Source organism: Felis catus, chromosome A2 (genome assembly GCF_018350175.1).
Source record: "Felis catus isolate Fca126 chromosome A2, F.catus_Fca126_mat1.0, whole genome shotgun sequence".
In the NCBI taxonomy this organism is placed as follows: domain Eukaryota; kingdom Metazoa; phylum Chordata; class Mammalia; order Carnivora; family Felidae; genus Felis; species Felis catus.
In genome coordinates this window covers 82,297-106,343 of record NC_058369.1, presented here as the reverse complement: position 1 = coordinate 106,343, position 24,047 = coordinate 82,297, and the positions used below count along the sequence as shown (strand labels likewise).

General features: G+C 60.1%; 2 protein-coding genes across 5 annotated transcripts in view; both read left to right on the top strand.

The window, feature by feature from the left end:
• Window positions 1-18,026, top strand: part of SHC2 (SHC adaptor protein 2) — a 32,430-nt gene extending 14,404 nt beyond the window's left edge. Inside the window, exons 3-14 of one of the 4 annotated variants that reach the window (XR_006588403.1) lie at window positions 1,117-1,177; window positions 1,327-1,476; window positions 2,871-2,924; window positions 3,063-3,114; window positions 3,209-3,335; window positions 4,578-4,731; window positions 5,361-5,418; window positions 7,997-8,140; window positions 9,955-10,265; window positions 12,162-12,295; window positions 12,437-12,497; window positions 13,866-18,026. Coding sequence is in view for 3 of the 4 variants with exons in the window: in XM_045042297.1 (XP_044898232.1) it covers window positions 1,117-1,177; window positions 1,327-1,476; window positions 2,871-2,924; window positions 3,063-3,114; window positions 3,209-3,335; window positions 4,578-4,731; window positions 5,361-5,418; window positions 7,997-8,140; window positions 9,955-10,265; window positions 12,162-12,290 (1,240 nt within the window). In the remaining variant the exon portion in view is untranslated. Of the gene's footprint in view, window positions 1-1,116; window positions 1,178-1,326; window positions 1,477-2,870; window positions 2,925-3,062; window positions 3,115-3,208; window positions 3,336-4,577; window positions 4,732-5,360; window positions 5,419-7,996; window positions 8,141-8,796; window positions 9,172-9,954; window positions 10,266-12,161; window positions 12,296-12,436; window positions 12,498-13,865 lie in introns of those variants that run through there. The other 3 variants (XM_045042297.1, XM_023242418.2, XM_045042307.1) reach the window with 3 other exon arrangements.
• A 1,227-nt stretch (window positions 18,027-19,253) lies between these two features.
• On the top strand, window positions 19,254-22,957 carry C2CD4C (C2 calcium dependent domain containing 4C). Its single transcript, XM_023242412.2, has 2 exons — window positions 19,254-19,417; window positions 19,975-22,957. The coding sequence occupies exons 1-2, from the start codon at window positions 19,279-19,281 to the stop codon at window positions 21,276-21,278; spliced, it is 1,443 nt and encodes a 480-aa protein (XP_023098180.2). The 5' UTR covers window positions 19,254-19,278; the 3' UTR covers window positions 21,279-22,957.
• Window positions 22,958-24,047: the final 1,090 nt, after the last annotated feature.

Sequence of the window (24,047 nt, the reverse complement as noted above, 5' to 3'; positions counted from 1 at the left end):
CGGACTCACACCCCGTGTGGCCTCTCGTGTCTGGTTCCTTCCCTGAGCCTCGTGTGTCCAGGGTCTGCCCGCGGGGCGGCGGGTGCGGGTGCCTCTCGCGCCTGCTCCGGGCTGAGTGATGTGCGCGTGCGCGGTGGAGGGGTGTCCGCGTGCGGGGTGGACACGTTCATCTGTGGACGTGCGCGTGGGCGGTGGATGTACCCGAGTGACCCGTGCGTGCACGGTGGTCGCGTTTCTCTGTGGATGTGCGCATGCGCGGTGGACACACCTGAGTGATGTGCGCGTGCGCGATGGACACGTTCCTCTGTGGACCTTTGCCTGCGCGGTGGACGCATTGTTTGTCAACCTGTCAATGGACACTTGGGTGGCTTCGACCTTTTGCTGATTGTTGTGACTCGTACTGCTGTGAACGCGCGTGCACAGGTTTTGTGTGCACGTGTGTTTTCATGTCTCCTGGGACGGGAGGTGGGGTGTCGGGCTGTGTGGTGTCTCCACATCTCGCTGTTTGAGCAGCAAGACCTTTCCCGCCGCGCCTTTTCGCCTTCGCGCCTGCCGGGTGTGAGGGCCCCGGCCACTTGGGGCCCAGCACGGTCCCTCTGACCTTCAGGACCCGTGAAGTCCCAGTCCTCCCCAGGGCTAGCGGTTTCACAGAGGTCTGTCTCTTAGTCTGGCGAGCCCAGAGCAGAGGTCACGCTCTCATGCCACAGCTGGGGATCTTGGCTGGCCTGTGGCCGCATGACACTTGGGGTCCAGGCTGACGCCCTATGTCGTTGGCTCCCCTGAATCTCACCCCTGTGGTTTGGAGTTGGGCCATGGCCCAGGGATGTGTTGATCACTGAGAAGGAAGCCCCAGAGGGCAAGAGCTGAGGTCGGTATGTGCATGGGTATCTGCCGGGTACAAACGGGTTGGGGGCTGAGAGCCCCCGGTCCGTGGCTCTGTTCCTCCCTCCTCTCTCCAGGTACCCGCTTCCCTCCCTCCTGTGAGCCCCTTCCCAGCTCAGGATTCAAGTACCTTCTCTGCCCATGGCTTCTGCCCCCCACACTCCCTGAGCTCCTACCCCCTCCCCAAGCCCCCCTCCGAGTTCACTAAGCCTCCTCCTACAACCCCCCACACAGGGAAGCCATCAACCGGCTCCATGAGGCAGTGCCTGGCATCCGGGGCTCCTGGAAGAAGAAGGTGGGTGACGGGCTGGTGGTCCTGGTGGGTGTGGTTGGAGCGGCGGCGGGGGGGGGGGGAGGGCGCGCCATGGCCTTCCTGGACCTTGCCCCAGCTGGAGCCCCTCTGCTGCCCCACCTTTCCCAGTGCCTGGGCTCCTCACTCTGCAGGCCCAGCACTGCCCTCTGCCCTGTCCCCAGGCCCCGAACAAGGCGCTGGCCTCCATCCTGGGCAAGACCAACCTGCGCTTCGCTGGCATGAGCATCGCTGTGAGCATCTCCACCGACGGCCTCAACCTGTCCGTGCCTGCCACGCGCCAGGTGAGTGCCGCCACCCGTGTCCTCAGCCCCCAGCAGCCCCCCGTGCAGGGCAGGTCCAGGGTCCCGTGGGCAAAGCTGGAGAGATGGCAGGTGTGGGGCTGTGTGTGAACATGTTCACCTGGAGATGTGCCGAGGCCCCGCCTGAGCCAGGAGCCGAGCTGCCCTCATGGCACTCACAGTTGGCACGAGTGCGGGGGTGGGGTGCAGGGAGGCTGCTGAACCCCCACAGTGCCCAGGACACCCCTGCCGAGATGGACCCCCCCCGCCATTGTCAGCAGTGCTGAGGGTGAGAGCCCTGGCCGGGAATCTTCTAGTGGAAACAATCCAGCAAAATAATATTGCACAGATAAGGGAATAATTACAAATTCTAAAAAGCATTGTGAGGCCAGGCAAGGGGTGCTGTAGGTGGGCACAGGGCACTGTAACCTAGCAGGGGTGTCACGAAGGGCTTCCTGGAGGCGGTGATGCTGGCTCCAAGGGAGGAGGTGAGGAGAGATGTCCCAGGTATAGGTCACCCTGTGGGGAGACAGAGCTGGAGAGGTCAGTGAGGTTCGTGGTGGGGAGTTAGGACTTGTCCAGTCAGCACTGTGAGCCTGGGAAGAGCGGTGATGTGGGGGCACCGCGGAGGGAGCCCAAGCAGGGCATCTGTGGAGCCCCTGGTGAGGCGGCCACTGCTCCCTGGGCCCTGAAGGAACATGAGCAATGGGACAGCAATGGGAGGTGGCAAATGGATGCAAACGAGCACGCGAATGAACACGGAAACAGGCCTGCAAGTGTGCACCAAAAGCAAGCATGCAAATGAGCAAGCAAATGCAAATGAGCATGCAAATGAGCACGCAAATGAGCACACAGATGACGATGCCTGGGCGCTGGTGCCAGAACAGAGCCTCCGGCTCTTCCCTCCTGTGTCTCCTCCAAGCCTCCATGGTGCATTGGCTGTGCCAGATTAGTGCGCCGTCCGCGGTGTGTGTCTGGGCGGACGCGCGGGCCAGAGCACCAGGCGTGAGGGCGCAAAGATGGGCTAGAGTGTGTGTGACTGCATGTGTGAGCATCTGTGTATAGGAGGGCGTGTCCGTGTGTCTGTGCACGTCTACGGGCGTGTCCGTGTCTGTGCACAGCTGCGGGCATTTCTGTGCGTCTGTGCACATCTGTGGGCTGTCCATGTGTCTGTGCATGTCTGCGGGCATGTCTGTGCGTCTGTGTCTGGGTGTCAGAAGTATGCACGTGTGAGAGTGGTGGGCGTTCCCCATCCAGCTGCTCTCCTGGTCACCCTGGTACCCATTCTGACTCCAGCCCTTTCCTGGTCGCTTCTCTGTGGCCCTGGCCTGGTGAGCCTGCCCCCTTCCCCGGCCCCAGGACTGTGGCCCCCCATGACTGTGTCTCTCTCCCGCCAGGTCATTGCCAACCACCACATGCAGTCTATCTCCTTTGCGTCGGGAGGTGACACGGTAAGGCCAGGGACTGGGGGGGTAGACTTCTGGTCCTGTCTGTGCCCTACGGCCCCATGCCCATCCACCCCTGCCCCCTTACCAGGCCGGGGTGGCCCCGGCAGGTCCAACCCTCTCACTTGTCCTCTCTCTCCCCAGGACATGACTGATTATGTGGCCTATGTAGCCAAGGATCCCATCAACCAGAGAGGTGAGGTCCCAGTGGGGGCGGGCGGGGGCCCTGTGGGCCGCTGTGCCAGTGGGCCGAGGCTATGCTGATGCTACGTGACCATGACCCTCTGCAGCCTGCCACATCCTGGAGTGCTGTGAGGGCCTCGCCCAGAGCATCATCAGCACCGTGGGCCAAGCCTTCGAGCTGCGCTTCAAACAGTACCTGCACAGCCCCCCCAGGGTGGTCCTGCCCCCGGAAAGGTACCAGGCCACGTCCTCCACGTCTTCCCAGAGACATCGTGCCACCTGACCAAGGCCAGATGCGCAGTCCCTGCGCTCACCATCTCCACCCCGGGTGTGGGCCTTCGCTTTGTCCCTCCTTCCCTCTCTGTTCCCAGTGGGCACGTGGCTCCACTGCCCGGTCGCCACACCCTCCTCTATAAAACCCGGGTGAAAACAGCCCGCGCTCGGGCTGAGGCGAGGATTAGGGGAGCCAGTCAGCGGCTGTGGTCATCACCAGCCTGGACGGGTGTGGCCAACGCTTCTGCAAAAGGGCCAGTCGGTGTGTCCAGCTTCCTGGGCCAGAACACCTGCCTCAGCCATTGTAGCAAGAGCGGCTGGGGACCATACGTGAAAGGATCAATGGGCTGCCTGCCAGCTAAACTGTATTTATAGGCGCTAAATTCGGAATTTCATGTAATTTTCACGTGTCACCAAACATTGTTCTTAGGATGTTCTCCTAATCACTTAAAAGTTTTGTGGTTTAAACGAGTAGGAAGCATTCTTAGCTCCTAGGCTGCACGCATGCAGGCGGGGGCCAGACTTGCTGAGCCCTGCTTTTAGCTACTTAGTAGCTCACTGGGTGGAAACTTGCCAGACTAAATGACGGACAGGTGAACGTGTTAGACGTACAAACGTGCTCACGTTAAGGAATAGGGAGCGTCTGCAGGAGTACATGCTGCCGTGCGCTTCTCCTCCGTGCAGCCCCTCACCAGCATGCCTGCGCCACACGGGCTCACGTGTCCATCGTGTCCGCTCGCGGGGCCCTCCTCTGCTGCCTGCACCCTCGTGCCTGATAAACACTGATAACAGCCTCCCCCGTCTGGCTGTCAGGAACCGCAGTCGCCTGATCAACTTCTACAGGGGCCCTTGCAGGGCCAGATGGTGCTGAGGGCACTCCCATCCTGGCCCCGTGGCCCCGCGGCACCGGCTCTGTGTGCCAGACCGGCACCCTGTGTGTGCTGCCTGGTGGGGGTGGGGTGGGCAGAGGTGGGCGCAAGGGAGTAGAGACCAGCTGTAGTTTCTAGAAGGCACTGGAAAGAGTGTGAGGTCCCATCTTACAGAGGAGGAAAGCGCACTGGCCCAGAGCAGGAAGGGGCTCAGCCCGGCCCACCAAGCAAAGCTCCAGCCACGCAGCCTTGGCGTCCTGGCAGGAGCTCCCTCTCTCTCTGCCCCTGAGACCTGAGGTCCCTGCCTGTGCTCCTTCTTGCTGTCTGTCCCCAGGCTGACCAGGCCCGAGGAGTCGGCCTGGGGGGACGAGGAGGAAACGGAACACAATTACTACAACAGCATCCCAGGGAAGGAGCCGCCCCTGGGTGGGCTGGTGGACTCCAGGCTCGCCCTAACTCAACCCTGTGCCGTCGGCGCCCTCGGCCAGGTCAGCCTCTGTGGCCCTCATGGGGGAGGGATGGTGGGAGGTCATCTCTAGGCACTGGATCCTTGGGCCTGACCCTGGCTTCTCCTTCTGCTCCCCTTCTCCTTGACCCTAGGGGAGGGTATCTCATGCTTCCCTGCCCCTCCTTTCCCTCCTTCCTGCCCCAAATTGCACAGATAGGTCTGGCCCTACTCCAGATGTGACTCCCACCCTCAGATACTGATTAGAGAATTCTATTGGCAGTTTAATCAGGGCCACGAGACGAGACAGGTTTCCAGGGGAGGTAATGAGAATATACAACAGGGAGACTGACTTTGTGGTCGGAGGACTTCCACAAGGAAGCAGTGTTTGGGCTGGGCCCTGACGGGTGAATAGGAGTTGCCCGGGAGAACAGTGCAGGGAAGGGCATCCAGGTGAAGGGAACAGCATGCAGCAGCCAGGGCCTGGGGGCAGGGTTGGCAGGGTGCAGAGCTTCCCTCTTAGCATCTGACTTAGGTCTCCAGCCGTGCAGGAGGGCAGGGTGTTGGATGGTGGGGTGTTGGGCTGGGAAGGTCCAGCCCTCCGGGAGGGCGGGGTTCTGGGCTGGGAAGGGGCTTGCACGTGGCAGAAGGACCCCTCACTCTCTTTTTCAGGGCGTATCGCCTGCTCGAAGGGACACCCGCAGTCTGCCGTGGGACCTGGGCCCCTCAGGTAACAGTAGATGCCCTGGAGGCTCAGGGAGGCCCCCGCCCCCCCCCCCAGTTCCTCTCTTCTGCCCCACTTCACTTTCACCCGCAAGATGTTGTGCGCCCCCAACACTCTTAGTTGGTTTGTCTTTCTTCTGTACAGACTAGGTTCATTGCATTTTGGGAGGGACACAGCATTCACGTGGTTCAAAATGCCAGAGCACAGAAAGGCCTTCAGTGAGAAGTCATGGTGTCACCCTGGCCCCGTCTGCCTATCCACCTCCCCAGTCAGGCCACCACTGTCAGTACCAGTTTCCGTTATTTTTCCAGTATTTTCCACGGACGTTCAAGCGTTTTCCAATCCATGTACTATGTCTTTCGCTCCCGCCTAGCTTTTCCCATGTAGCAATCCACCCTGAAGTTCCTTCCGCATCAGCACGCGCCCCGTGCCCGTTCTTGTTCGCACTGCCCGCGACCCCCCGCGCAGAGGGTCTCTTTTATCTCGCCTGCACTTGACTCACGGACACTTGGGTAGACTCCAGGTGCTTGCTGTGGCGTCTGCGGTGTGACGAAGGGCCACGGATGTTCGTCATTCCGCTGGTTCTGGTCTCCACACGGTCCGGTCCCCTGAGGGCGGCTCCTTGTTCTCTTGTGATGGAAATCACGCGTGTCCCCACCGCCCGGCACTTCAGGCTTTGGCTTTCACGAACCGACTGGGTGTTCGGCCCACGAGCACTTTGCCCTGTTACACAGAATGAGAAGTGACGTGAGGCTGGCACCCCCTTGGCCCTCCGCTCCCAGTCGGGGCGCTCGGCCCCCCGGCTCCTCTGTGTCTCCTCTCGGGCTCGGTAAGAACAGGCACCCGCAGACATGGTGACTCTCCAGGCGTGCTGTGGGCGTCTTGGTCGCTTTGAGGTTCTGCAGTGTCAGCCTCCTGGAGCTTGCGTGCCTACGTAGCCCCTACTCCTGGGCACCGAGGGTCCCCCCGACACACACGGTGTGCAGCCCCGTGTTTCTCCTGTGGGTGCCGAGCCGTGAGGCTGCTGACATCAGAGCCTGTTAGTCACGTTACTGGAGGCCGCTAAGCTGCTCTCTGAAGCGAGGGTGCCCGTCGGTTCGCCCACCAGCCTGCTGTAGTCGCCTGTCCCCTCACAGCCTAACATCTGTGCTGGGCTTTTTTTTTAGATCTTCCCAGATAATCTGGGCACTTCGCTGCCAAGCATCAGAACCCTCGTCGACTGCCAGCACCCAGTGGTTAAAGAACCAGGTGCCAAGCTATAACGTGGCCCTTGTGTGCTGTTTGTCTGGGACATGGGCTGCTCACCCATGACTTCCAGGGTTCATAGGCACTTCCCAGCCCTGAGCCTTCGCACACACTGTTAAGGCTTCTTTTTACACCTTTCCCAATTCTCTAGCCAAGAACTCCTTCCAATACATCGATGCCCCAGCTCCTGTGTCTGGGGATTCTCTCTGTCCGGATTCCACAACCTGAGTTTCTTCCCTCTTCCCTGGCCCTGGCCATGAAAGGCTGGGAGAACCCTCGCCTCCTCCAGGCAGACCGGGAAGCCTGCACTGAAACCCCTCTGCCCCCATCAGCCATCCAGGCCTGGCACATGGTCAGCACTCATATGGAATCACATCTGTTTGCCAGACGCTGTTCTACGGTTTTGGTCCTCACCCCGCTTATGAAGGAGACTCCTATTCTCCCTGTTTTATAGAGGAAGAGAGTTAGGCACAGAGAGGGTGGCGAACTTTCCCCTGTCCACAGAGGGCAGGTGGAGCTGGCCTGGGAGCCCCATGCCCATGAGGTTAAGGATGTAGTTGGCATACAGTGGGGACTGCAAACAGTAGGGCCCTTGGGCTGGATTTGGCCACGCAGTGTGCCAAAATCATTATTTCTCTGCCAAGGATTAAAAGTGGTGACGTCTGGAAATGAAGACACAGTTCTGAGAAAAATACGCACAAATGCCCTTTGAACCTGGGAAAAGCTCAGCCTTGCTCAAAATAAGAGAAAGGGGAAGTAAGGTCCCCCAGACGCCATTTACCTGGGAACCTGTCAGACCAGCAAAAACCCAACACCCTGGGAGGGGTGAGGGCAGGGGAACAGGGCAGAGGCGAAGTGGTCAGGATCCAGCAGAATCTGAATGGGGCACTGAGTGGACCCAAGTGAGAAATCCCTCCAAGGACAATTTTTACTGTGGTTGTGGCTTTTGAACCATGCAAATGCGTTACACACTTACAATTAAGCTTGAAAAGAAAGGAAATCCTACAACAGGACAGAAACAGAAACACATGACCTATGTGTCATGTGGATAGCATAATTACAGGGGGGACAGTTCGTTGTTAGTAATTTTTAGATGGGGACATTTAACAGAAACATGGGGGTTTCTGCCATCGTCCTGCCTAGTCGCAGTGGCCCCTCCCCGAGAGTGGCCCTCTAGTGCCCCACAGCCCCTGGTTGGACATTTATGGGTTTTCACTCCAGATGGCTCTGCAAGAGGGTGTGAAGTTTCCATCCGGCAGGGAGGCGGGCTTGGGCGGGGCTCCCAGGTGGGGTCCGCTGCTCCCCCAGCTGCCCCCTCCACTCCTCCTACCCTCCCCAGGCCCACCAGGGGATGGCTACGTGCAGGCTGATGCACGGGGCCCCAGAGACTATGAGGACCACCTGTACGTCAACACACAGGGTCTGGATGCCCCAGAGCCCCTGCAGCCGGAGGACAGCCCCAAGAAGGACCTGTTCGACATGCGTATGTAGGGGCAGGCCAGCCTGAGGGGGGAGGCCATGCCCCTAGCAACCTGTAGTCTGATGGGGGAGGCCCAGCCCTCTCCAGTTGGGACTTTGCAAAGTGGTGAGGGTGGCGTGGGAAGTGTTTCCTACAGGACTCCCTAGTGTGATAGGGGAGGCTCTGGTGGCCTCCCCCCACTCCCCTCCCCGGGGCTCTTCAGTCTGTTGGGAGTAAGCCAGCCTCCTCTCTATAGGGGTCCCTAGTCTGAGGGGAGGGGCCTAGTTCATGCCTGGAAGGAGTGGCTAGTATGATGGGGGAGGCTCAGGCCCCTGTTCTCCATGATACTCCTTAGTCTCTTGGGGGCGGGGGTAGCTCCTTACCTCTGGGCCTCCCAGACTGACAAGGGGATTTTAGCTCCCTCCTCAGGTGACTCTGTGGCTCAAGGCAGTAGGCCCAAGCCCCTTCCACTGGGAATCCCAGCCTGGTGGGGGAGGCAACCTTGAGGGGACCCCAGTCTAATGAGGGAGGCCGAACCACATATTGATGGAGTGAACACTTGATTCCTTTCTTCCCTCTGTGATGACCCAGCCTGACGGGGTGGTCAGTCTAACGGGGGAAGTTTGCAATCCAAACAGCGTCATTATCTGCAACCACGCCAATGTCGTGGTCATCCACAGGCATGGTCGTCTCCCTTCCTCGGGACGCCTCCCTAGTGGGAGTGCCCCAGGAAGCCGGCTGGAAATTTCTTCCTTCACAAAGTCTGCCAAGCCCCCTTCCCCACCATCTGACAACTGGAGAGTGTGCATGTGAGTGGGGGGGCAGAGAGAGAGGGAGGCAGAGAATCCTAAGCAGGTTCCGTGCCGTCACCCAGGCCCCCCAACTGGACTTCTTATCGCAATAGGACATGGGCTGATAGTGCCCACTGTGCAGCAGTTGCCAGACTAAAGGCGTGGCCCCCGCTGCCTCCCCACAGCAGCCCTCACCTGGGAAAGGAGCTGCTCCAGTGTGGGGGCTTCTGAGGCCGGTGGTCCCCCGGGGTGATCAGGCGGCCCAGCAACTCTGGCCAGGCTTCCACTGAAAATTCTGGGTCTGTCTCTGATTCGTGCGGTCACACGTCCTGGTGGCTGGAGGCTGGGTTGGCTGCGCCCAGACCATGGAAGGAGTCAGGGAGGAGGGATTCCCAAGGGCGAGAAAGTGGAAGGCATGTGGGAGTGCGGGGGTCAGCGCTGGGATTCTGCCTTCCAGGGTGTCTGATCTATACTGCTCCACAGCTCCACATCCAACTTTACAGTGAGGAGACAGGCTCAGAGAGGGCGAGTGGCTTGTCCAGTGTCACACTGGTGCTTGCTGGAAGCCTCAGAAAACCCCTGCAGATCATAGGAAGCTTTTCTGTGAACGTCTGTAAGAGAAAAGGATGCCTGCCGCCTGCCACCGAGATGCAGTGTCGTATTAGAGGGGCTGGCGATGTCACCAGGCAATTAGTGAAACAGGCATAAACATTGGAGAGGAAGAAACGCTGACCTCATTTGCATAGATTTAACCAAATCCGTGAAAATATACTGCATAACTAATAGAACCCATTAGAGGGGCAGGAAGGTGACTGGTGACCAGGTTGGCACCACACAGAGCACACACACACCCACTCAGCGCACGGCCAGTGACGTACTGTGGCCTTAGGGTACGGTCTGAGGCACCCTAGGTGCTCAATGTTGCTCAGGTCCTGGGTGGGGGGTAACCACCTGGAGCTTTTTCCTCCCAGCCCAGGCCACCCCCCTCCGCTTTCCAGCAGGAGGCAGCTGCCAACCCCGCCTCCTGCACTTCATCTTCGCCTCCAGGACCCTTCGAGGACGCTCTGAAGCTGCACGAGTGCTCTGCGGGGGCGGGGGCGGCGGTAGCGCCCCTTCCCTTGGAGGACCAGTGGCCCAGCCCCCCCACCCGCCGGGCCCCCATCGCCCCCACGGAGGAGCAGCTGCGGCAGGAGCCCTGGTACCATGGCCAGATGAGCCGAAGGGCCGCAGAGAAGCTGCTTCGAGCCGACGGGGACTTCCTGGTGCGCGACAGCGTCACCAATCCCGGGCAGTACGTCCTCACAGGCATGCACGCGGGGCAGCCCAAGCACCTGCTACTTGTGGACCCTGAGGGCGTGGTAAGGTGGCGCGCGGGGGGCGGAGGCGGGGCCTGAGAGCGGAGGGGCGGGGCCGCAGAGGCGGGGGCGGGGCCGGGGCCGCAGGGGGCGGGGCCGGGGCCGGGGCTTGGGCAGGGAGCATGGCCCGATGGACGGCCTTAGCACCTTTAGGTTTAACAAAGTAGTTTGAGGGTTACAAAGCAGATTCTGTTTCCGTTTACCAGGTAACTTAGAATTACAAAGTATTTTCCTGTTTAAGAAGAATTTTAGGGTTTACAAGGGAGTTCCCAGTCTATACGGCGTTTTAGGGGGTTAACAAAACCTTTTCTAGCCTCGAGGCCTTTCAGGGGTTACAAAAAGTGCTGTATTTAATCAATTATAAGATGCGCTTTTGCCCCTACAGTCTGTCATCGCTATGCGTCTTTTTTTTTTTATATTTATTTTTATTTTTTATTTTTTAAAATTTACATCCAAGTTAGTTAGCATTTAGTATGACAATGATTTCAGGAGTAGATTCCTTGGTGCCCCTTACCCATTTAGCTCATCCCCCCTCCCATCCCCCCCTCCTGTAACTCTCAGTTTGTTCTCCATATTTATGGGTCTCTTGTTTTGTCCCCCCACCCCGTTTTTACATTATCTTTGTCTCATGTCATCACTGTGTGTCTTACAAAGAATGATGTCTTTGAGTGTTTTTTTTAAATAATGTATTTCAAGCCTCATAAATATGTCAATTTGCAAGGAGTTCTAGGGTCTACAAGTTAGTAAATTTCTTCATGATGCACACTTTCCTTTCATCTATTTATTAAAAATTTCTTAATGTTTATTTATTTTTGAGAGAGAAACAGACTGCAAACCAGGGAGGGGCAGTGAGAGAGGGAGACACAGAATCTGAAGCAGGCTCCAGGCTCTGAGCTGTCAGCACAGAGCCCGACCCGGGGCTCAAACTCACAAACTGCGAGATCATGAGCTGAGCCGAAGACGGTCGCTTAACCGACTGAGTCACCCAGGCGCCCCAAAGTTTATTTATTTTTGAGAAGCAGGGGAGAGAGAACAATTGAGGGGGGGAGCACAGAGAGAGGGAGACAGAGAATCCCAAGCAGGTTCCAGGCTCCAAACTGTCAGCGTAGACTCCAATGTGGGGCTCGAACCCATGGACCACGAGAACATGACCTGAGCCAAAGTCAGATGCTTAACCGACTGAGCCCCCAGCCACCCCTCTCCATTTTTTTTGAAGAGACTAAGCTTAGTTCCTTTTTCAAATTCAAGTTTTATTTTTTGACATCAAGTATTTACTGAAATTCTAGTTAGTTCACATGTATAGTAAAATTGGCTTCAGGAGTGTAATTCAGTGATTCATAACACACACAACATCCAGTGCTCATCACAATAAATGCCCTCCTTAGTGCCCATCACCCGTCTAGCCCACCCCCACCCACCTCCCTCTCTCAGCCCTCCGTTTGTTCTCTATCATTGAGTCTCTTGTGGTTTGCTTCCCTCCCCCCCCACCCCCTTTCCCTACGTTCATCTGTTTTGACGTCTTTGAAGCCTGCGTGGTTTTTAACCATCAGCTGTGTCTTTGAACTGCATCAAAGACACATCTGCAAAGACACTTTCTCCAAACAAGTTCCTGTCCACGGCTTCCAGGGTTTGGGACACGGACATGACTTTTTGGGGACCACCAAAAAGGGGTCTGTTGGGGACCACAGAACCCTGGTGGTTTTGGGGCCCGTGTGCATACCTTACTCTGGAATCTTGAGTCTGATTCTGTGGTTGAAGCCCTGGAAGCTTCTGACGCAGCAGCTCTCAGACTGGAGCGTGCATCAGACCCATGGGGCGGGCTCCTGAGGTTGCAGATTCCCAGTCAGCAGGCCTCTCCAGCTCCCGGTGCTGCTGACGCTGTCGCCTCTGGCCCCACAGGTGCGGACGAAGGATGTGCTCTTTGAGAGCATCAGCCATCTGATCGACTACCACCTGCAGAATGGGCAACCCATCGTGGCGGCCGAAAGCGAGCTGCATCTGCGCGGCGTGGTCAAACGCGAGCCCTGAGCCAGGTGCGCAGTGGGCCCCACGGATCCCAGCTTCTCCCGTTCGCTGGCTTTTCTCTCATTTTAGAAACTAAGAAAATTCACAAAGCACACAGTTCACCCATTTAAAGTGTGCCACTCAGTGTTTTGTTTTGTTTTGTTTTTTAGCATGTTTAGAGATGTGCAACCATCCTCTACCTAATTCCAGAACATTCTACCACCCCAAAAGGTACCCTGTCACCATCACCCCTCCCCCAGTCCCCGGCCCCCACAAGCTCCCTTCCCATCCGTGGATGAGCCTGTTCTGGACGTTTCACACACGTGGACTCACACTCCGTGTGGCCTCTCGTGTCTGGTTCCCTCCCTGAGCGTCGTGTGTTCGGGGTGCGCCCACGGGCAGCAGGTGTGGATGTCTCGCTTCGGCTTGCAGCCGAGGGACATGCGCATGCGCGGGGGATGCGGTCATCTGTGGACGTGCGCGTGCGCGGTGGGCACGTGTTTATCCACTCACTGTCAGTGGACATTTGGGTGTTTCCACTTTTTGGCTATCACGAGGAAGACCACTCAGAACACATACGTCCAGGTTTTTGCGTGGACTATGTTCATGGCTCTTGGACATATACCCAGGAGTGGCATTGCTGAGTTGCTATGGTAACTCCGTGTTTAACGGGGAGGCGGGGGGGGGGGGGCACTATTCTGGAGGAGGGGCTAGCGTAGCCTGGGTCCGATGGGTGTTTCAGGAGAGGTGCGCGAGATGAAAAGGTGCACCCTTGGGCTTTTGCTTTTGGTGTTGGGGAGGGACAGGCAGGTCTGGGTCTGGGTGGTTCCAGGACCTTTTGGTGAAAGACTGGGGCCTCTGGGGGAGGTGGGGGGTGGTTTAGGCAGGACATGCGCGGGAGCTGCGGGTGCGGGGGGGGGGGGGGGGGGTGGTGGTGGCCTGAACTGTCTTGGGGAGGAGGGAGAGGCAGGACCTGGGATTTGGAAGCCAGGAGCTGGGGGCTCAGCTGGGGAGGGAGGGGCTGCAAAGGAAGAGGGTTGTGGAATTTCCCCAAGGGCTCAGCAGAGAGGAGCTTCTGGCCAGGTTGGGCTGCTCTCCTGTCCCCAAGACAACGGTCCCCTTCCCGCCTCCTCCCCCACCCAGGCCTCAGGCTGCAGGCACAGAAGGGGTTTCCAGTGTAGGGAAGGGCTTCTGGGGCTGGGGGTGGGCCCATGGGACACCTGAAAGGATCAGCAGGTCGGGGGCTGTGTGTTTGCACGTTTGCTTCCCTTCCCCAAGGTGTTTGTGACCAGAGAAACAATGCTGATGGCAGTAATAATAGCTATGCTCCCACCTCCCGAAACTCCACAGGCTTCCCCCGTGGTTCTGAACTGGCACCACTGTCGTTAGCATTGTCGTTTTGCAGAAGAAATAGCACAGGGAGGTTAGAGCACTACCCTAGGTCACACTGTAAGAACGTGGGGAGCTTCACCCCGGTCCCTCAGCCTGGAGGCCCTCACTGGGCCCTGTCACTGAGGTTCAGGGTCCCGGACGCCGGAACCTGGGTCTCTGGTTGCCGTCTCAGCTGACCCTTGACCTCTCCTTCTCTTCCTTCCCCAGGTGATGGTTCTCAGCTCCCAGCTCCTGTCCTGCTCCGCAGATGCCCCTGTTGTGGCCTTACGGGCTCCTCAGCCTCTCCCTCCGGACCCTGGTCAGGCTGGAACCGCCACTGTCTCTCCTTCCCCCGCATAGGCCTCTCTCCAGCCGTCCCTGGGCGGGGTCAACAAGGCCAAGAAATGGGGGCCCACGACCCCTTTATCCTGCTGACGCCCTGCCTGCCTCCACCCTCTGCCTGGAGTGAGGGTGTCCATACCAAAGACAGAAACTTTTCTCACCTCTAAAGAAAATACATTAAAGACAAGCAGTCCTCCATCTCCAAGCCCTGGCCAGGGCCCCCGATGGGTTAAGGAGGCCCACCTCTTTTCCCAGATGGACTTCAGCTTCTCTCCCTGGAAAGAGGGATTCCTGTCCTTGACTGGTTCAGTTTTTCCACCTGAAAAATCAGTGCACAGTTGTCTTTTATGGGGAAGAATTGAGATGCTTTGGGTCCTCAGGCCGGGGCACCTGCTGATGTTGAAGGGGCGGGTAGCCTTGGGGCCCAGCTGGGATGGGGGGCATCCAGGCAAGGCCAGCACAACCGGCTCGGGGGTGGGGGGCGGTGGGTGGCTGTGGGACTCTGCCCTCCCGGCTGCCAACCTGCATGGACATTTGGGATCTGCTGGTAACACGACCGTGAGGAAACGAACCCACCTGCACATTGAGAGGCCCTCTGGCTGGAAGGCTGAGGCCAGTGTCCCAGGGGCAGAGCCAAGGCCCACGGTGTGGCCTTTCGGGGCTGGAGGATGTGGGGACTGGAGGGGGGGATGGGGAAGAGGGCGCTGGGCCTGTGGGGCAGTGGTCTGCTGTCCGAGAACCCCCGGCATCTCCCTCACACCTGTTTTTACCCCGAGATAAAGCTTCCCCAACACCCCCGTCTTCCCCTTGGAAACATCTGTATTTCCTGAATGCTGCAAACCTCTTTCAAGATGCCCCTGCATGTCTGGCAAAAAGTTCTTTTCCCTCCAAACTGCTCCTGACTTCCCCCCGAATGTGGCCTGACTTCTCTCAGACCACCCCTGTCACCGACAGAGCCCCTGCACACAGCTGTTGCTCTGCAGACCTTGCCTCACATGATTTCTGGGCTCTCCTTCCCAGAGACCGCCATCTCTCCCGGAACCCCTCCTCTGGCCCTCCTGGAGAGGCCGCCCTGCCAGGGCCACACCCCTGCCCAGGGTCTGGATCTCTGGGGAGACTGAGAGATTCGATGAGATTTCTCTGCGGTCAGCAGGCCACACCCCCTGCCCTGGGGGAGCCTGGTGAGGGTGAGGGGAGCAGCCCACACCCCGCTCTGTCTGTAACCAGGGGGGAAAGCCGTCAAAAAACAGAGCCCGAGGAGACAGACGCCGTGCCTCTTACTTTAGAGACACGGAGGCAGAGAGCCACCGGTGTGTGCACCCAACCCACGTCCACCCATCGATCCAGCCATCTATTGGGCATTCCATTCACTGGTCCATCCACCCCTCCCCCCATCCTGACACCCTTTAGTAAGCCTGCATTCTCCTCTTACCTGCCTGGACCTCTGGTGGAGTAACAAGGATGAAGCAGGACCGAGACTGGTCCTTGTGGTCTGTCCTTGTGGAGTGAACAGCCAAGTGACGTTAATCAGCAAATCACTGCTAAGCGTGTAATGACAACAGTGAAAAGGAAAGAGTCCTGAACTTAGTGATCTGTGGGAATGACACAGGGGCTGCGATCTGGAGGATGAGAGCCCCAGATGACGAGGACAGAGCTCTAGGCAGAAGGAATGGCATGTGCAAAGGCCCTGTGGTGTGTGTGGCTCCCAGCACATTTAGGGGCCAGAAGGATGACCTGTGTGTGACTACAGGTGGAGCGGAGGACACAGCTTGTTCGAGGCCTCACCGCCGGGGGGTAGCAGAGCTGGGGTTCGCACGCCATCACCTCCTCGTCCTGCTCTCTGCGCTGGAAAAGCCAGGTCTGGGGTGCACACACAGTGACGGGAGCTGTGAGCCTAGCTTCAGCGGGTCCCCCACACGTCTCTTGCGCCATTCTACCTTCAATTGTTCAACTGATGCTCCTTGCGCCAGCCTCACCCTCAGGGAGTCTTGGGGTGGGAGGCAGCCACCGTGTCAACTCAGACTGGTTGCTTCCCTTCCTGGAACTGCGTACCCTGTGGAACTGGGCTGCCCCGTGTGCCTCAGTTTCCTTACCTGGAAACTGGGCGTGGTGGCCCTCCCCCACAGAGAGTTAACCTCTGCCTTGTTGGGTCGGGGTCTCCCCTGGGAGCTTGCAGACGGGCCTTCCTTTTCCAGGGGAGGAGACAGAGCTCAGAGGAGCAGCTGTTGCCACAGCTGTGTGGGTACAAGGTGGCCCTCTGGACTGGAGCTTCCTTCTTTGAGGCCCCTCCCTGTGCTTCCCCCAAGACCTGTCTGCGGTGGCTGTGGGGGGCGGCCTATGACTCAGGCTAGCTCCTGGGAAGCACCCTGTCCCTCCTCCTTCCCATGAGGCTAGCTCCCTGGGGGGTGGGAGTGGAAGACCAAGGCCATCCGTCATGCAGTGGCATGACTCAGGTCAGGGGTGGGGGTGCTGGCCAATATCGCCTGGTCCCCCTCCCCAGCTTGGACTGGAAGCCTGCACCTCCCCAATTCTGATCCCAGGAAGGCTGCAACTTGGGGTGTGGGGGAGTCCCGGGGGGTCTGCCACGCCGGTCAGCCACAGGGCTCTGCAGAGGAGGTAGGTTTTGTCGGCTGGGAGAGGTTCTTCTGTACGGACCGCAAGCCTCACTAACCAGCAGGAAGGGCCAGCCTCCTGGCCCCCGCCCCTCCCAAGGCAGGTGTTTGGGACCTGTCCCCAGGTACCTTTTCTGTCTGGGGCTCAGTTTCCCCAGCCCCCAAAGGTGATGGGGTGGAGGCACAGGGGTGTGGCTTCGGCTGAGCTAGCAGTGGTGGGGTTCAGGTTCTGGGGTTCCCTTCGAGGCCCGGCCAGGCCTCCCACAGCTGAGCCCCTTTTCTCACCAGGAGCAACGTCCAAGAAGTGAAGGCTGGCGCTCACATCAGTGCTCTAGGCCCTGTTGTGAGCACTTTGCCTGTCAGCACCTGTCTGTCCTTGCTCTGTGGCTGTGGTGCAGGGACAGCTGTTATGCTGGTGGACAGCCGAGGAGATAGAGGCAGAGAGGTCTGGACACTTCAGGAAGTGTTGGCCTCAGGATTCGAACCCCAGATGAGCATCCCCAGTTGGTTAGCACAGGAACCGGCACAGAATAAACTCATTGCCTCCTCCCTCAACCCAACTGGGAGTAGACCTGCCCCAGCTGGGTAGGGGTGAGGGCGGAGTGAAGCCCCCAGCACGCAGCGTGGCTTGTCGTCAGAAGACCTGAGATGGTCACTCCACCTTAGTGGGCACCACTGTCCCTGTCTGTGCAATGGAGAAAGGCGGCCCATGGCCTCTGAGGTCCTCCCTCCTGCCTGCTTCCAGAAGGAGTGCACTTCCAGGAGTCATCCCTCTTACTGTGGTGCTAGTTCATCCATCTGTCTGCCAGGTAGTTATTAAAGACCCCAGTGTCTTGGGGACAAGGCGGGGACAAGGCTGCCACACCCCTTCCTCCCTGCAGTTCCAGGCTGGCAGGGGCAACGGATGTCAAACAAGTATGCGCTCCAGGGCATTCTTCATGGTAGCTCAAGCTGCGGTTCAGCGGGCTCTGCCGGGCCGTGATGCTGGCCCAGCCCAGGCGGGCAGGCAGGGCAGGCTTCCTGGAGGCAGTGGTGAAATGATGCATTCATTGGTATCTGCCTCCCCTGTCAGACTCTGTGGTCGTGCCAGTGTTGCCCACAGCACAAAGAGGGGCCTTAATATTTGCTGAGAGAGAGCAAAGCTGAGACAGACCTTTGGGGGGGAGTCATGGGCCCTGCTGAGCCTTGCTTTTCTTATCTGGACAATGGAACTCCAAAGCCCACCTCACTCCAAGGTCAGGTAGAGGCATTGGAGGGGCAGGAGTTCTGTCCGGCTCCCACCTGCCCCCCTGCACCCCCTTCTGCTGTTGAACCAGTGGTCACTCCAGACCAGCCCCAGCCGAAGCTGGGGCCACGGTGGGGCTTGGGGACACTCTTGGAACACAGGAGGCTCTGGGACAATCGTAATTTAATAAAGCCCAGGCTTTGGATCAGTGCTGGCCATACATTATCGTGCTGTCTCCTCACCCAAGACGGGTAGGCCTTAGGTTTCAGAAGGGGGCATCGAGGCTGGGAGGGAGGGCCAGGAATGAGGAAGCAGAGGTTGAAGGGAGCAGATCACAAGTCGGGAGGGGCTGGGATCCAGCAGACCTCATGTGCTCAGGAGCTGCCAGGCCTGGGGCCCTGTCCTGGTCTCACCCCTCCTCTGTCTCTCCGTCTGTGAACAGCATGTCGGTGCTGTCCCCTCTTCCCCTGGGTCACGGTTTCCTGTTATGCGTGTGTCACAGGAACCACCGAACCCGTAACACTTCATCGGTGTCTGTCTTCTGGCATCCCTCGCACTGGGACGCATCGGAAAGCTGGACATTGTGTCCATGCATCACGGTCGCGTCCTCAGCACCCAGACTGCTGCCCGCCCGGCGTCCACCAGCTGCTCAATAAACATTTGTTCTCGAAATGAAGGCCGCTTCTTGCACGGCTGCAGGGTGCGGACGCCTGCCCGTTTACTGGGGAGGAGCGCGTCTCAGTGGCCATGTCCTTATTTCCAGAAGGAAACCCTCACTTCCCCTGCACAGACCCACCCGGTTCTGGTGAATCCTTGGGGGCCGGCGGGGACACCTTCAGCCGCACTTTTTTTTTTAATGTTTATTCATTTTTGAGAGAGAGAGAGAGAGAGAGAGAGCGCGCGAGCACGAGTGGGGGAGGGGCAGAGAGCGAGAGGGAGACACAGAATCCGAAGCAGGCTCCAGGTTCCGAGCGGTCAGCCCAGAGCCCGACGCGGGGCTCGAACCCACCAACCGTGAGATCATGACCCGAGCGGAAGTCGGAGACTCAACCGACTGCGCCCCCCCAGGCGCCCGAGTTGTTGCCATTACTGTACTCATCGCGTGAGACGGGAAGGGCCTGTCTCTGGAGCCCCGGACCACGGCAGGTGCGGGTCTGTGTCCCGCCCAGGTGAGCTGAGGCAGGGGGTTGGGGCCTCCGGGGGCCCTACAGCGCAGGCACAAGGCACCCATCCGCAGGCACAAGAGCTACGACTGGCCTTCGATGAGGCGCAACCACCTGCTTGCCTCCCATCGACCCCCACCAGGCCCCTGGGGCCTGGGCCTGGGGGCGGGGCGGGGCGGGGCGGGGCGGGGGCCCCTAGGGCCTGGGGGCGGGGCGGGGGCTGCGCGTGCGGCTGTACTAGGAGGAATACGGCGGCGCGGCGGCCGGGCTGGGCGGTTTCCCGCCGCCGCCGCCGGTGAATGAGTCCCTGCTGCGCTGCCGCCGCCGCCCGAGCTGGAGCTGCGACCGCGTCCCCCCGCGGGCCCCGACCCCTTCGCGCTGCGACTCCGGCGTGCCCGCGGGGACAGCCTCCAGCCTCGGGTCACCACCCCGGGGCAGGTGAGTGTGGGGACCCCGCCACGGTCCGCGGGGGTCTGCTAGGACCCCCGCCCCCACCCCAAGCTGAGTCTGGCGGGGGGGGGGGGGGAGACACGCGGGAGGGGTCAGCTCGCTGCGCCTTCAGTCCTCCGACTGACCTCCTCTCCCTGCCCAGACCCTGGTGCCTGGACCCTCAGTCCTGGGCAAAGCCACAGGTGGGTGGGAGCTTGGCGGGGGGTGGGAGGGGGGCGGGGGGGGGCGGAGCGGGGACATCCTGGGGATCCGCGCTTTGAGATCCTCAAGACGGGGTGGGGGCGGGAGAAGGGTCGCTGTCCCCTGGGAGCTTCCCAAGAGTCCAACGTCGCCCCCACCTCCCTCGCTTCGCCTTGGTTCTGGGAAGTTAAGCTCGATCTCCCTGGGGAGGGAGGACGGGGGAGAGGTGATGCGCTCTGAGTGATCCTGCGCAACCCCCCTTGGCCGGGACCTGCCCCTGTGGCTCCCCTACACAGGCGTCGGGAGCCCCTGTTCCCTTCTCCCAGGGCCTGGGATGCAGCTCCTGACCCCGCTTGTCCTCTCAGACTCTGCAGAGCTCTTCCTGGCCTCCCCTCTGCCTGCCCCCATGAAGAAAACCAGCGTGTGGTTCCTGGAGCGTCTCCGGGGGTCCGGAGAAAACGCCAGCCCTGGGAGTGAGGCAGGGGACAGGGGATCCAAGGGACCCCTGTACAGCAATGTGCTCACACCCGACAAGATCCCTGACTTCTTCATACCCCCCAAGCTGCCCGCTGGCCCCACAGATCCCGAGGCGCAGGCAGAGCTGGGCCCCGCCACCTCCGATCAGAACCTGGCCTCGGGGACACCCCGCCGAGCCCCCCGGAGTCCCCGGCTGTCTGCCAAGCTGCCGGCTGAGAGCAAGAGCCTGCTGAAGGCAGCCACCCGGCACGTGATCCAGATTGAGAGTGCGGAGGACTGGCCAGCGGAGGAGGCTGCCACCAACGCAGACCCCCAGGCCCAGGGCGCCATGTCCCTGCCCTCTGTGCCCAAAGCCCAGACGTCCTATGGCTTTGCCACACTGGCAGAGAGCCCCCACACGCGGCGCAAGGAGTCCCTGTTCCACAGCGAGCATGGAGCCCTGGCTCAGGTGGGGTCCCCAGGTGCCGGGCGCCGTCGGGGGGCCCCCAAGGCCAATGGGGGAGATGGGGTGCCCAGGGAGGCTGGTGGGGCCCTCATGAGCCCCAGTCGCTACTTCAGCGGTGGGGAGAGTGATACTGGGTCCTCGGCCGAGTCCTCCCCATTCGGGTCCCCTCTGCTCTCTCGCTCTGTGTCACTGCTGAAAGGCTTTGCGCAGGACAGCCAGGCCAAAGTGAGCCAGCTCAAGCACTCGGCCGGCCGCCACGGCTCTCTGTCTGCTGAGGACAGTGCACCAGACGCCAGCCCGGGGGCTCGGCGCCGTTTGACCCGCAGGGCCACCCCGGAGCCGGGCCCTGAGACTGGCCAGGCGCCCCGGGCGGAGCACGCCGTCCGGATGGGCCCTCGGGGCAGCGTCAGGCTGCTGGCAGAGTATGAGGCGGCCCAGGCCCGCCTGCGGGTGCGCCTGCTGGCTGCCGAGGGCCTCTATGACCGCCTGTGTGACGCCCGGAGCATCAACTGCTGTGTGGGCCTGTGCCTGGTCCCCGGCAAGCTGCAGAAGCAGCGCAGCACCATCATCAAGAACAGCCGCCACCCCGTCTTCAACGAGGACTTCTTTTTCGACGGCCTGGGGCCGGCCAGCGTCCGGAAGCTGGCCCTCCGGATCAAGGTGGTCAACAAGGGTGGCAGCCTCAAGCGGGACACGCTGCTCGGGGAGAAGGAGCTGCCCCTGGCCTCCCTGCTGCCTTTCCTGTAAAGGCCCCTCCCTGCCTCCCTGCGGAGGGTAGGGTGCGGGGTGGGGGGGGGGAAGACCCCACCCGCGTCCCCATGGGCGGGAGGCCGCGTGGCCAGGCCGGTGGGGGGCGGGGGCTGGGGTGTGGCGTGTTCAAGCTCAGACTGGGGCTGCAGTCGATGCCGGGGGTGGCCAGGATACTATTTTTCACGGATTCATTTTTTTTTTGGAAGAGGAAGAGAGGGGGCTGCCAGCAAAGAGAAAGGGACACTTGGCAGGGCTGAGCGTCCCCCCTCCCGACCCCCCCGTGCCCCAAGTTCTGCACGGCCTTACCCCTTCAAGAGTTCTGGAAAGGGGTTCTCAGGGTGGGGTGTGGGGGGCCGGAACCTGTTCCTGGAGGCAGCTGGTGTGGATCACAGGCCTAGAGGTGACCAGTCCTGAGGCTGAGGCCCATCTTTCCCTTGGTCGTATGGGAGTTCTCCTGGCCCGGCCCATGAGACACCCCCTCCCCCGCCAGAGAGCAGTAGCAGGCCTGGGATCTGCCAACAGCACCCACAGGGCCCCAGAGCCAGAGCCCGCCGGGGAGCAGGGTGCCACGTGTGGTCTGAGAGCCACGACCTGGCAAAAGACAGGCAGAGAAGGGGGCCCGGACGCAGAGGAAGCCCCAGGAGGGCTGGTGGAAAGCAGACAGCTCTCCTGTGTGCTGTCTTCCTCCGGCACCTTCCCTGGCCCGACTCACCTCACCTGAGACCCTGCTGGGACATCCGGAGCCTGCTTCCCCAGGAGGGGCTGCTCAGAACAGACCCAGAGAGCAGCCTCCCGGCCCCCGACCCCCTCCTTCCTGCCCCTCTGGGGCTGGGAGCTGCCACCCTGCCAGCCTCCTGCGCAGCACCCTTGGCAGCTGGACACCAGGGACTGATGGCTGGATTTTACTCCACGTGGTAAATGATTGTGGTTAGTGTGGGTGGGACGGAGGGATGAAGCTGGCAGGCCAGGAGTACCCTGCTTGTGCCCCTTCATGCCGCTAGGCCGCTGCATGGATTTAAGTGTTGTGTCAGTACGTGGCTCCTTGAATGATGTTTGCAGACAGTTTCTGGCCTAACAGGACAGAAACAGTATGGTTTGAAGCAGGGGCCTCTCCTAGCCCACCTGGTGGGCACCCTTGGACCAGGGCAGACCAGGATGGGGGCACCCCTCCCCATCCAAACACTGTCTCTCCTAAGTAGGTTCCCAAATGCCACTGGGGAAGGGGCGGAGGACCTTCCCCCATAGCCTGGGAAAGCACTTGGTCCCCTTTGCACTTTGGGGAGAGTTTGGGGCCCTTGGAGCTGAGGTCCCTTGCTGTGCCCCCCTTGCCCCTACCTCTGTCCTAGGCCTGCTCCTTCATGCTCCCTGCTGCTAGTGTCAGAGGGGCTCCCCTTTACTCTGGAACCTGGGGACCGCCCAGCACCAGGCTTGTGGGCTGGAACAGGCAGACAGAGGACCCTGCATTGAGTCAGATGCTTGGGGCTTCCACTATCTCCCTTCCCTCTGACCCCGACCTCTCATCCCTGCTTTCCGTCTGGGGGGGGGTGTTTTATACACCCCTGCACTATTCGATATCTTTGTGTTCCGTGTCGACTGTGGGTAAATCTTCAAGACACCCTCCCCCAAGTGTGTTTGTTTATAAATGCTGTTTTTAGTGCAATAAAGGTGTTTCGGGAGTGCGGGGGTGGAGATCTGCTTGTTTAGTAACGAGAGGAATTTTGCCTTGAGTTCCAGGGAGGGTCGGTGGAGTTTTCTCAGCCCTATGGATCCTCTGGGACTGTCTCCTGCTTGTGGGGGAGGCGGGAATGCCAGACTGCCGCAGAGCAATGGCCCTGGGGACCCCCAGGCCCTCTCGCAGTCACAGCAGGTCAGTGAGCAGGGTCCTGTTTTCGTCCCCCATCTGCACACATGACATCCCACCTCACAGGCCAGGCTGGGGACCTTCAGTAAGCTGCCTGTGGCAGCCCAGCTAATGAGAGCCAGGACGGGAACCCACTGTGGCCACCAGAAGGATGCTCGGGCCTGCCACTGCCAGGCTATGGAGCAAACTGGACTGAGGTGTCATCACCGATAAGGACCCCCCCTCGGATGCCATGAGCTGCCAAGGCAGGAATGCCCCCGCTGACGCAGCCCTCACTCTCAAGCCCTAGGCCTGGAGGTCAGACAGGAATAAAAAGCCAGCATTTCAGCCAGGAGGCCACCCCCACCCTTGTCATGCCACTTGGAGATGCCCCGGGCCAGGGCGGCAGGAACAGCCCGGGCTGTAGACCATTCACATCGATGCTGTGCCCTCAGCCTCGAATGCCTCCCAGCCCCCAACTTCTCCACTTTCAGGCTTCAGCTGAGATGGTGCCTCCTCCAGGAAGCCTTCCGGGTCCTCTTGGCTGGGAAGGGGGGCTTTTCTCAGTATGTCCTACATCCGACCTCGGCTCACATGCTGCATGGGGTCCTGTCTGTCTCCGACTCCAGGGTCGGGACAGGTTCATCTCGGTGAGTGGTGTCTTCAGGTCCAAAACCATGCTGGGCTCCCAAGAGGTGCCTGACCGGCGACTGATGAATAATTGGAAAGCCACAGCTTGACCCCCCATGTGTGTGCTCCTGCAGGGTAGCTGGGGAACAGGGAAGCCGGCAGTGAAGGGGCACCCGCCCTTCACCCCAGCTTGGCTCTCACCAAGGAGCTGAGTTGGCATGAGATGTGGAGAACCCTTGTCCCGTCAAGGCGTGATGGGAGGTGGCATCCATGACCTGGGGGACGTGTGGGAGCTC